The sequence below is a fragment of the Anoplophora glabripennis genome, unplaced genomic scaffold, assembly GCF_000390285.2.
Source record: "Anoplophora glabripennis isolate ALB-LARVAE unplaced genomic scaffold, Agla_2.0 scaffold3, whole genome shotgun sequence".
NCBI classification, from domain to species: domain Eukaryota; kingdom Metazoa; phylum Arthropoda; class Insecta; order Coleoptera; family Cerambycidae; genus Anoplophora; species Anoplophora glabripennis.
In genome coordinates, this window is record NW_019416486.1 from 243554 (window position 1) to 255781 (window position 12228).

At 32.5% G+C, this 12228-nt stretch overlaps 2 protein-coding genes across 2 annotated transcripts; one reads left to right on the plus strand and one right to left on the minus strand.

Moving 5' to 3' along the window:
- Positions 1-79: 79 nt before the first annotated feature.
- LOC108917178 lies at positions 80-3795 on the minus strand. The gene is made up of 3 exons (XM_018723665.1): positions 3357-3795; positions 1484-1863; positions 80-599 (listed from the first exon to the last, which is right to left on the minus strand). Exons 1-3 carry the CDS (start codon positions 3760-3762, stop codon positions 276-278), a joined length of 1110 nt encoding a protein of 369 aa, XP_018579181.1. The 5' UTR covers positions 3763-3795; the 3' UTR covers positions 80-275.
- An 852-nt stretch (positions 3796-4647) lies between these two features.
- On the plus strand, positions 4648-10779 carry LOC108917120 (electron transfer flavoprotein-ubiquinone oxidoreductase, mitochondrial). Its single transcript, XM_018723581.1, has 8 exons — positions 4648-4789; positions 5149-5250; positions 5377-5688; positions 6272-6604; positions 9183-9530; positions 9810-10100; positions 10153-10374; positions 10426-10779. Exons 1-8 carry the CDS (start codon positions 4762-4764, stop codon positions 10587-10589), a joined length of 1800 nt encoding a protein of 599 aa, XP_018579097.1. The 5' UTR covers positions 4648-4761; the 3' UTR covers positions 10590-10779.
- Positions 10780-12228: the final 1449 nt, after the last annotated feature.

Below are 12228 nucleotides of genomic sequence, written 5' to 3' on the forward strand. Positions count from 1 at the left end.
AATATAATTTTGTTTTGTATTGGTATTTGGAAACTTAATTCAAAGTTTCAGTTAACCTGAGTGTTGTGATAGACAGAAATTAAAAAATAAAATTATAATATTACGTACACAAATATCTACATTTTTCTCTACAACGTATCAAATTGACTAAGCACTTTCTGCTGTGTCATGTCATGATGTTTCAATGTAGGCATTTAATTATTACAACATCAATGAGTTTTAAAATTGTATGCATATTTACTATATAAATAACAAATTAGGAAATAATTTCCAAATTAAATCCAGTTGCGTTTCGCAAATTCTTGAACTATATACCACGCTCTTTCTTCGTGTTCTTTGGAATGATTTGGTGAAAAAATCTTCTTCATCTTCATAAAGACATGTGGAAATTGGGCAGTTGTTGCTTCGATAGTAACTTCTTTTAGAAAGTTACCTAAAGAGAACGAAGAATCTTCGATTTCGAATTGCTGAAGATCCGATTCAAAATCAGTATGGTAGTGCCTGAGCAGTTCATCCAGATAACCTTCCAGAACTGATATTTCTACACTTGTGAAGAGGAAAAATAGTACATCCGCTGCTGGAGACCCATAATCGTAATGCTGAAAAAACGAATGTGTTAATTAATAATAGTTAATAATGTAAACAATATAGCAATTATAAATACATTTGTAAACTACACTGCAGTTATAGTAGCATTATAAATAATTGTGTCGATTCACGTCGTGCAAGAAAAGTAAATGTTTTTTGCTTAGATTTTTCTTAGATATTGAAGACTATGACCTCATTTTATAGCCCAAATTACTTTTATATCTACTTTGAGAGTTGTAAAAATGCAATTGTTGCTTTGTTTTATTTAACAATGATTCGATAAAATTATTATTGAAAAAAATTTTATCAAACACTGGCATGATTACGTTGATTTAATTTCAGGAATTGTTGATTCGTTGTTCAAACAAATATGGCGACACTCTGTCCAAAACGACTCCACCTCACAAATGAAACTAGAAAGATATTCTTAATTTATTTCCTTTGAACCACAGGAATTTAATATTTTGGACCTTGTTCTTCAGAAGTTTCAAAATGATTCTAGAAGCCTGACAAAAGCTTAACAAAATCGATACTGATTTACTTGAGCTTCTATCTTATTTATTTAAGTACATTTGGAATATCATAAGTAATACATCACAATACTATGGCCAGCGTATCTAATTTATCGTTCTGAAATGAGGCGTATTAATACGTCCTAAGCTTAATGCTATAACCGGTATGATTGTTTAACAGTATAACAGGATACTGCGGTCTATTATTTGACAAAGTAAATTTTAAGAGAGGTGTGAGAAGATAAATTGTTGTGGTTTAATCATCTAATGCCATAAAAAAACAATTACAATTGTTTTGCCTTATTTCACATTTCTCCGAATCGTTACAAAGACATTTAAACAATACTCTTCTCGAGTATGACGTAAAAGGTCAAACAAGTTACCTGAAAATCCACAATTTTTATGATGTCACGTTTATCACTGTTCAGTTTTACCATAATATTATCCGTCCATAAATTGCTGTGAATTATCGTGGAAAACGGCTCTCGTGGAGCTGGCTTCCTCTTAGACATAGCTCTCCTGATCCTTGGAATCAAGGAAACACATCCTTCATTGCCCCACATGAGGCTAACCACTCGTTTTATTTCATCAGTATCGGCTGTATTCTCAGATTTGTTAATGTAGGGTTTGATTTTGTGCTTGAAGATCTCTGTTTTTTTTATCTTGATGGCTAGGAAGCTTGCGTGTAACCTGGCGAGCTGTTGCAAGAAGTATTTGGTAGTTTCTAGGTCAAAACCGAGATGTGATTCCAAATTTTCGAAATCTAGGAGATGTGAACAAAATTAACCCATTTGTTATTTTCCTTTATTATGTTTTATAACAATGGTTATTAGACTTGGATCATTTGGGACGGTCTTGAAAAACTAATGGAATAACATCAGTGACAGTTAATTTAGAAATTTAGATTCGAAGTAAAGTATTTTTGAATTTATAACCTTCTACAACGGCACATTTTTCAGTAATATGATTCATAAGTAGAAGGTCTACCAAAATGATTTAAGGAATAGCCTTGGAAGTAAAATTTACATTTTTCTTTTTGAGGATTTTCATGCTTTTCTGTCAATTGATTTTTTGATTACTGGATACCTAGCTACTAAAGAAAGCTTCATTCTATAGTTTAAAGAAAATAATTTTCAAGTGCATTGTCGATATTATCAGCTACTTATAACTGACGTAGGTAATTAATGAGATATATCTATACTTTTCTTCAATCTTTGAATATCTCTGAATCTAACATCGTAGATATAGTGGCAGTTATTATTTTTCTACAATTAATTGCGTCATTATACGCAAATATTTCAGTTGTAAAAAGTAGATAACTAGATAATATAATTCCGATTTCTTGTGCTCTACAAACCAATATTCTTCGTTACAAAAACTGTATATGTTAGAATGAAATATAATTTCTATAAGACCAATTATTTTATTACTTATGTTTATTATAAAAATTATAATTTATAAATCATAGATAAGACTATAACATTAAGATTATCTGATAAAAGTTATACGATTTTTGTACTTCAAGTTAGTAAATTTTTTATAGGTATTTAGTCTGATATTATACAATTCAAATTTAAATTATTTCAATGAGAAAAGTCTTTATTAACTGTATAAATATGTTGATAAAAAGATTACTCAATTTAAGGTTGATACTTCCGTTACATTAGGATGAAGTGTGAAGTGTGTTTTGGATTAACTCTGATTAATCTCTGTGCATAGCATGTGATAAGATAATAGAATGAAATTTATACAATTATGGAATTAAAAGATTAGTTAATCTATTATTAGTTGTCGACAAAAATGAAAATAAAATATCTGCAGATAAACTTTATGGAAAAAATATCTGCATAATGCAATGCTGATCTATTTTTTTCTTAAATAAGAAAAAGTCTACCTTCCCTTTATTTAAATTAGAAATAAAATGTAAGCTAATAATTATGAAGGTGTATTACATTTTCTTTCACCTAAATTTTCTGCAACAAACAATTTCTTTCAGAAATGTCTATATAGATCTTTGGCCTGCTGCTACTGCACTTACACACTTTTCTCTGCTAAGTATAATCTACTGCAAGTGAAAGAAAAATGCATACAATGAGCATTAGAATATTAAGCAAACAACAAACTTATAGGTATTTACAATAATTATTAAACAAAAATGTGATATGAACTGAATGCCAGATCAAAAGAAGAGACGATTAGCTTTTTTAAAAATTATTTCAGCGAAAAATAATTCAATAAATGATAATTCCTACTCACCAGAGTTTTTTAAATTCTCCAAAAAGAAAATACCATCCTGATCAGCTTCCTTGCTCCGAGAATTTAACGTGAGACGTCCTCCGTAATACTGCGGAAATAAATTGAGACAATCTGCCCCCCGAAGTTTGAGAAACTCCTGCAGCAACGGCACGATGCTTTTGTAGAATATGAGTTCATTCTGAAAAGATTGAGCTCTGCTTGGATTATTAATGTTACTGACTGCTAATTTTGCTATAACTTCTAAACTTTCCTCGAAGTTCTTTTCATTTTTCAATCTCAGGTCTACATCTAACAAAAAACTGCCACCATTTTCTGCAGATGAGACTAAGTTACCTATTTTGTGTCTCAGCAATGGTTTGTCGACTAGCAAAATTTCTTCAATCTTCTTTATTTCAGTCAGTTTCATTGTCTTTGCGCGGTATTACTCTCAATCAATTAAAGTGAAAAAGAAATAACGGATCTCCTATTAATGCATTGTTAGTATCTTATCAGTCATATTTTAAAAGATAACAAAAATATTATGCCAAGTACTTTAGACGAGTGAACATTATATTTTTTATCCTAGATAAGGTGAAAGAATCTACCCTCCAGATATTTCGCCGTCATCGTCAATGTAATTATTATTTATTGCTGTAATAAATTTTAAAATATTGCTGCAATAAATTTTATTAATAAACATATAATTGTTTTTTTTTTGTAGGTCGCACTTCATAATTACATGCCTGAATATTAATATTTGATTTTAATGATACTTACACTTAAATTCGAAGACAAATTTTAGTGTTAAAAGTGATTTAAATAAACATTTACTTTTTATAATCCGGTAATATTTTGTTGAATATATAACAAAATCTATATTATTAAGATTAAGTACTATTATATTCAAAACTATTATAGGAATGAAAAATAATAAGTTAGTAATAATTCAAACATTTTGTATTTTACATAATTATTTTTTTTAAATAGGCAACCAATTATATTATCAACTGTACTAAGGGTTGTGGCAATATTATTTGAAGGTACACTAATTTAAGATCTACAGCGTTGCCATACTTTTAAAAATTCGTTTAATTCACATTATGTTACATATTTTTTCTAAAATGGATAATATATAAAATTTATATAAATTAAGATAATTAACAATTGATATATATTAGTAGCTTTTAATTTATGCTATTCTGCCACAAATACTGACTAAATTTTCTACTTAGTAATGCTTCTGTACTTCCACATTTCATATATATTTCATATTGTGACATTTTGGCAATGTTGATTGTTTTCGTTATGTTGGAAGTTTGGAAGAAAAGAACTTGAATTTTTATTTAGATTAGAACACCACTAACCAGCTGGTTCATATTAGGATTTACTTTGTTTAATTTAAGTGTAACTAAATAAAAATATTACAATGATTTCCGGAAGGACTTATAAAATAGGTGAGTTAATATGCTACACTAAAACTGTAAGAAATTTTATTCAAAATAGTACTTTCTTTGCTTGTTTCAAATTTTTAACCTATATTATACTCTAACTAGGTACAATATATTAATATTTTTCATCTTTGATTGTTAAACTTATAGTATATTGATCTAATATATCGCTTTTTTAAAAATGTTAAAGGTAAACCAAAAATTTATATTTTTTATTTAAAAAAGTGAACTTTGAACCTAAACAAAGTACAATCGTGTAATACCTAGCACTAAATTTAGTTATTTCATAAGTCACAAGTTTAGTAAACAGCATATTTTGAACTGATAGCCAAAGTACAATGATAGTAACATTTTTTCCTCTTTAGCTAAACAAGTATCAATCATATCAAGATGTTATTCCGAACAATACCCAACAATTACTACACATTATACCATACACCCTAGAGAAAAGGATCCTAGATGGAAAGGTTGGTGAATTCCAATTTTATGGAGTAACAATATAAAATTATAATATCCATCCCTTCCTTACATAAATCACTTTCATTTATGTTATAAATACTCTGCTACAAGTATCACTTGTTTGTTGATTTTAGATGTAAACATGGAACGTTTTACTGATGAAACGGACATCCTAATAGTTGGTGGAGGCCCAGCGGGAATGTGTGCAGCTATAAGGGCCAAACAGTTAGCTGAAAAAGATGGCAAGGAACTGAGAGTATGCCTAGTCGAAAAAGCTTCTGAGGTGGGTGGTCACATACTCTCAGGAGCCGTCATACAATCGACAGCCTTGAATGAATTGATACCTGACTGGAAAGACAAGGGAGCTCCTCTTAACACCCCTGTAAAGGTGGATAAATTTGGTTTCTTGACGGCTAGCGGGAGAATCCCGGTTCCTGTATTGCCAGGTAAAATATACCATGAAAATTTTTCAGTTACATGATATAAAACAAATATACTACTGCGGCTGCTTGATAATAATATGTTGCCCTGTCCCCCGTACAGGTATGCTTGCAAGTAGAATATTTTACTCACTTATAGTATTGACAACAAATAAATAGAGAATTTCACTGTCGTATATCCCTCAAGTCCAGCCGTTTACAGTTGTTTCAATTTTTCAGTCAATTTGAAAAAATCGAGTGGTGTCAGATCAGGAGACCTAGGTGGCCATGCAGTTCGACTATCCCATCTTATTCATTTTCTGCTATAATATTGATTTAGGAAATTAGGATATAGGTCCAAAGACAGACACATAACAATGCTGTTAAGTTATTTTTGCAATTATTTCCTAAAAAGTCAAGGTACACTTCACCAGTTAAACAACTGTAGAGAAATACTTGTCCAGATGACTTCCCAAAATATCTGCCCAAATATAAGTGTCTTACTATCTGAAGAACATCTGTTAACATATAATTATGTGTTAAATAATTTTATTCTCTAAACATCGGACAGATGACATTTTTTAAACCCTCTGGTATACTTATTTTTTAGGTACACCCATGTACAACCACGGAAATTACATTGTACGTTTAGGACACGTCGTTCGATGGTTAGGAGAACAAGCCGAAGCCTTGGGGGTGGAAATCTACCCGGGTTATGCGGCTTCTGAAATACTTTACCATCCGGATGGTAGTGTCAAAGGCATAGCAACAAACGATGTTGGTATAGCGAAAGATGGGAGCCCTAAAGAGAATTTTGAAAGGGGGATGGAACTGCATGCAAAATGTACGATTTTTGCTGAGGGGTGTCACGGGCATCTCTCTAAGCAGATTATAAAACAGTTCAATTTAAGGAAAGATGCGGAGCCTCAGACTTACGGAATAGGTAACTATAAATAAATTAATTACAGCCTTGTTTATGTACTTCAGACTTAGGATTCTCCTAAAAAATCATACGTATGTTGCAGTTAAATGGTAATTTGATATTTAAATTTGACCACAGTTTTCTTTCTTTCATGTATCTATAGTTTTATGTGAATTATTTTAAAGTAAAGCATATATTAGACAAGAGCTTCCTGCTAAGACGTCAGTGCTTGTCATAAGCATATAAGTGGGAAAGACGTGTAGTTATTTTCAGATGTTAGTTATTCCAATAAGTGTTGTTGATAATGGAATGACCAATTTTAACACATCAAGAACATTAGTGAGTGACGCCTTAGAGACATGCAATTCTTGACAAAAGGATGTTGGAATGCCGTTAAATGTGCGATCTGTAACACATTGCCAAAAAAATTTTCTAATAAAATATTCATGAGGTCAACTCTAATATGCATCGATAAATCATGAAACCAATCCAAATGTTGTCGCGCCATGTTGCTACATCTGTCCCATTCCATTTAAAATAAGCAAGTTGATGGCGACTTCTGGTATAACCAGAAGTGGTACGTGGAAGCCATTATTTTAGTTGAGAAGGGCATGCCCGAAAACCCGGTATCCCAAATTTTCAAAATTCAAATCGAAGTAGTCTCTGAAATAATTCTAATGGGCCATCACCGTGAGACACCCTGTATAGCTGTTGTAATTTGAATTATAAAAACGTGAGATGGATGACAGAGATTTTCTCACACCATCTAGTATTTTCAACCCTAAAATTAACCGGTTGTCTAACTTTGAATATACAGGGTGTTAGAAGTTTGACTGTCTTAATTTTAACAGACGATCTAATACATTCAAATAAACAAAAATAAAAACTTATATGACATGAGTCCTAAACTCAACCATTTCCGAGAAAAAAATTATTAAAATCTCCAACTTGTACAAAAGTTTGATTAATTAAGGAATATTGACGTAAATGTGTGCATAGAATACCATAAAATACAATGTTTATCACTTTTTTTAACTTCTTTATGCTTAATCCTGAAAAATAATTAGCTTTGTAATAAATTTAAAATTCGATAAAATTCATATCGAGCAATGTGACAACGGCGCGGCGGATAACACGAGGTAGGTATTAAAGGTATGTTTTCTATGAAACGGCAGTACACTGCTACAACGAAATTTATATTGAATCGGTTCCTTTCGTCCGTCTGCCGTTATGCGCTGACTCAGAAGCAGAGCAGTGATGCGGCGGTACCTCTTCTACACCAGTATAGACGCAACCACAGAGCGTCTTCGCATTTCGGACAATTGTTTTCTGTCAGTTGAATGTCTACGTGTATGTACATGATGGTTGAGCAAACATGTAGCAATAGCGCGAAAGTGTTATTTTCGTTTTTAGAAGATGAGAAACTGGTGGAATTTGATTTGATATCTTCTTTTATTAGATCCAAAATATAATGAAACTGAGCAATATTCAGCCTAAAGAAATCACGAAATTTTTTCTCATCCTTTAATAAATGTTCATTGATTAGGATCCTGAAATAACCTTCTTCAGTTCTTCTCTGAAATATGGGATGGACTTCTGCATTTCTTTCGTCACCATTTTGCTGCCCTCTTCGTCGATTTCTTTCAACAATAGATGTAATAAAATGTTTTTTTCATCACCCATGTCACAAATTTTATTTTTATTATTAATAAAAATCAATCGCTTTTTACCAAAGATTGCATACGACTGATGCGCGAGAGAAAACACTTTGCATCTACCGTACGCTCCAAACGCAGTGCTTCAGCCGCATGCATCCGCCATTTCATAGGAAACGTACCTTAAGCTGTCCAGCAATACGCAATTCAGTTGGTATCTGGAATTGGACCATGTCTGAGTGTTGTTTGCGTACCACTATTTCCTTTTCTTGAGGTGTTTTCCAGCGAGTGCTCGAAAATTGGAATCAAAGTGTCGTGCGTGTATTGAAAATGGTGGTGGACATTTTGAGAATATGTTGTAGTTTGTTTTGTACCTGTGCGTTTAAAAATTACTGAATTTTGCTTTTTGATAAGGCCCTAAATTACTATTAATATGTATGATTATTTGGACGACTTGAATCTTTGGGTACTTACTAATTACATATTTTTCAATTTCATAATTCGATTAAAAGTGAAGTTCTTGCTTTAAGAGATTCATAATTACTAAAATTTGAGCTAAAATTTAAGCACAACACTATCTTCGTACTACAAAATCAATACATTTTATTTTATTTATTTAAAAACTGGAAAACAATTGTCTTGAAATTTACTAAATGTTTCACAATAATAGTTGTTTTTCCATAGGGCAAGTCTGCCGCGTGCTCACGTAGTGTGCACCAGCTGTGTAGCATTAGGTAAAGCGCTGTTGTCATGTTGTGATGAAACTCCCCAATATCAATACTCACTGTATTTTGAAAACTGTTAATCTTACACCCCTGTAATATACAACTTTTTTGTTCATTTATGATTATCTCATGCTGAAGTAATGGCATACTTCTTACACCTTGTATACCCAAATGTGTGTGACATATTTGGGAAAACTAACAGTTTCCATTGATTTCTAGGTTTGAAAGAAATTTGGGAAATAGACCCCAAAAAACACAACCCGGGTCAAGTAGAACATACATTCGGGTGGCCTTTAGACAAACATACTTACGGGGGATCATTTCTGTATCATCTAAATGAATCTACTCCTCTCATCGCAGTCGGTTTTGTGGTAGGTCTTGATTATACAAACCCCTACCTGAGTCCGTTTAAAGAGTTCCAACGATTCAAGCATCACCCTTCGGTTAAACATTATTTCGAGGACGGAACTAGAATTTCATATGGAGCAAGAGCATTAGTCGAGGGAGGTTTCCAGAGTATTCCCAAACTTACATTCCCAGGAGGCTGTTTAGTTGGGTGTTCTGCAGGTAAGTAAATGTTTTGTACAGACAACCAATTTCGGCACTTTGGAGGATTTCGTATTTACGGAGAAAAAGTAGTTACATGTGTGTTAAGAAAAATTAAATGCATAGAATTGAACAACATTTGCGATATTTTTCTGTAAAATCGTGATCAATCTCTTGGCCCCAAAGAAAATGTTTTTTATTGTGAAAGACTAAAGTATAAAAGGTGTGATTTAATAATCTGAATTGTGTGGTTTCATACAAAAAGTATGTTCAGGAATGCTAAGGGAACTAACTTTGCAGGTTTCCTCAATGTGCCGAAAATAAAGGGCACCCACAATGCCATGAAGAGTGGCATGCTAGCTGCCGAGAGCGTGTACGAGACCATAAACGGAGAAAAGCAAGAAACTGAAGGGGTCGAACCCAAGATCTATGAAGAGAAAATTAAAAACAGTTGGATTTGGAAAGAGTTGAAGGCTGTCAGAAATTGCAGACCTAGTTTCCATAATCCTCTTGGGATTTACGGCGGTATCGCTTACAGCGGATTTTCTATCCTTATTGGGGGACGGGAACCATGGACTTTTAAACACGGAGGTAATCGATAACAAAATATCTTTTCAGGAAATAATTTTATCGTTACTTTCAGATCCTGACAATAAAAGACTGAAACCAGCGAAAGAAAGTACCCCCATTGAATATCCCAAACCCGACGGGAAGGTCAGTTTTGATCTTCTAACTTCAGTTGCCCTGACCGGAACCAATCACGAGGGGGACCAACCGGCCCATTTAACGCTTAAAGACGACACCGTACCTGTAAAAACCAACCTTGCCGTTTACGATGGACCCGAGGCAAGGTTTTGTCCTGCGGGTTAGTGAGAATGTATTTACAAACGATTATAATTGTCACCGTGCGTTTTAGGTGTGTACGAATTCGTTCCATTAGAATCCGGTGAAGGTCAACGATTGCAAATAAACGCCCAGAATTGTATCCATTGCAAAACCTGTGATATTAAAGACCCTAGTCAGAACATTAATTGGGTGGTTCCGGAAGGTGGCGGCGGTCCAGCTTACAACGGAATGTAACTTAGATTAACAATATTTTAATTGATAGTAAATCAAGGTTTGTTAATTTTATTGTTTTTGCACATAATTATTATTAGCGAAGTATTTTGTCTTCACTTTATTAATTTTATCACGACATGTTTTTTTTATATTTATAAGTTTTCTGTTGAAACGTGTAAATGCCTGTACATATTTTTATATAATAACCAACCTTTACATTGGAAATACATTTTTATATTTCCTTAAACATGTGTTTTAATTCATAACTCGTGCTGAAAATGATGGAAATCTTTCATGTGGCGTTTATACTGAATAAAATAAAAAATCACATTCGTTATAATGAGCAAAAAATAAATGCCAGCGGTATGCCACTAGAAACAATGGCCACATGTAAGCAACGAGCATCAGCTTCTCGTGCCTAGGGTAATTACATAAACAAGTTTCGATAATTACTGGGTGTACAAAACGTGTGGCTGTTATATTGAGACATTACTTGTGTTTGGTGCCGAAATGTATTAATTTGTAATTGTATTGTGATCATTCACATCTATAGCTACACCCTCACAAAAAAAAGTGAAAGGTCTGAAAGACAACCATGGTATCTACGTTTTTGAGGTCATTGAATCTGAAACTGGTCTCTGTTTGACCAGAGACCAGATTCAGAGAATCGGTTGCCAACAGAATAAACCAATATACAGGCTGCCTACTATAAGAGGGCCACTTCTATGTATCTCCTTTAATACACGATGCACGTCAATCATTTTTATATGTTTTTTTGTTGCATTTTTTGAGGCGTTGATGCTTATAAAAACAAATTTGAGATCCATGGCCAACTTTATGAGTAATAAACAAACCTTGAAAAGTACCGAAAGTGCCGTCTAATTTTTTTATTTAAATAGAGAAAACTTTTTTAAATTTAATTTTAATAAAATTTCATGGCAAAATTGATATCTTTCAACTGGTGTAAACAAATTTTGGAAATATCGATGTAATTTGCTGCGCCCTCTAAGCGAACAATAAACAAATTGTCATCGAAGCAGGCTGTGGATACAAAAAATTGTTTGTTTTTTCCACTTTCATGCGATGTACTATATGTTGCCTTCATCTTTTATATTTATTACATTTTTTATGATTTTGGTATCAAAAATGTTGAAATTGTTTTAAAAATGCCAGCTACAAAAAATTTAATGAATATAATGTACTTTTTTTAAGCAAAGAATCTGCAAAATTTAGCACCCATCAATTTACAATTATATAGGGTGACCATATGTCCTGCATTGCGCTGGACAGTCCTTCATTTAGAAGTACCGTCCAGCATTTAATACAGAGTGGAGATCTCTATCTTCTATCCGCTGCTCACCATAAAAAAATATTTAAGAAGTAGACCTTTGCCTCTGGATAGCGCAGAGATGCTACTTCTGCTTTTTGATGTAATACATATTAAAAAAATACATACCGCTGAAAAATATTTGTAATAAAATATGTACTTTTTATTTTTAGTTTTTATGTTATTATATTATTTTTCATATTTATTTAAATAACAATACTTTAATAATTAAAAATTGACTTATTTAAATTTATTTGTATTTAATGACTATCTAGCTTTTGCCGTCCGCATTGACTCCAAGAGAATCTGGTCACCCTACCATTATAGGAGTAA

Excerpts from the sequence above, each read along its gene's own strand:
- LOC108917178 (XM_018723665.1), bottom strand. The coding sequence starts at position 3,762 with ATGAAACTGACTGAAATAAAGAAGATTGAAGAAATTTTGCTAGTCGAC. Across the intron at positions 1,864-3,356 it reads GGAGAATTTAAAAAACTCTG|ATTTCGAAAATTTGGAATCA; the intron begins GTGAGTAGGAAT and ends CACATCTCCTAG. Across the intron at positions 600-1,483 it reads TAAAAATTGTGGATTTTCAG|CATTACGATTATGGGTCTCC; the intron begins GTAACTTGTTTG and ends TCGTTTTTTCAG.
- LOC108917120 (XM_018723581.1), top strand. The coding sequence starts at position 4,762 with ATGATTTCCGGAAGGACTTATAAAATAG. Across the intron at positions 6,605-9,182 it reads GCCTCAGACTTACGGAATAG|GTTTGAAAGAAATTTGGGAA; the intron begins GTAACTATAAAT and ends ATTGATTTCTAG. Across the intron at positions 10,375-10,425 it reads GGCAAGGTTTTGTCCTGCGG|GTGTGTACGAATTCGTTCCA; the intron begins GTTAGTGAGAAT and ends CGTGCGTTTTAG.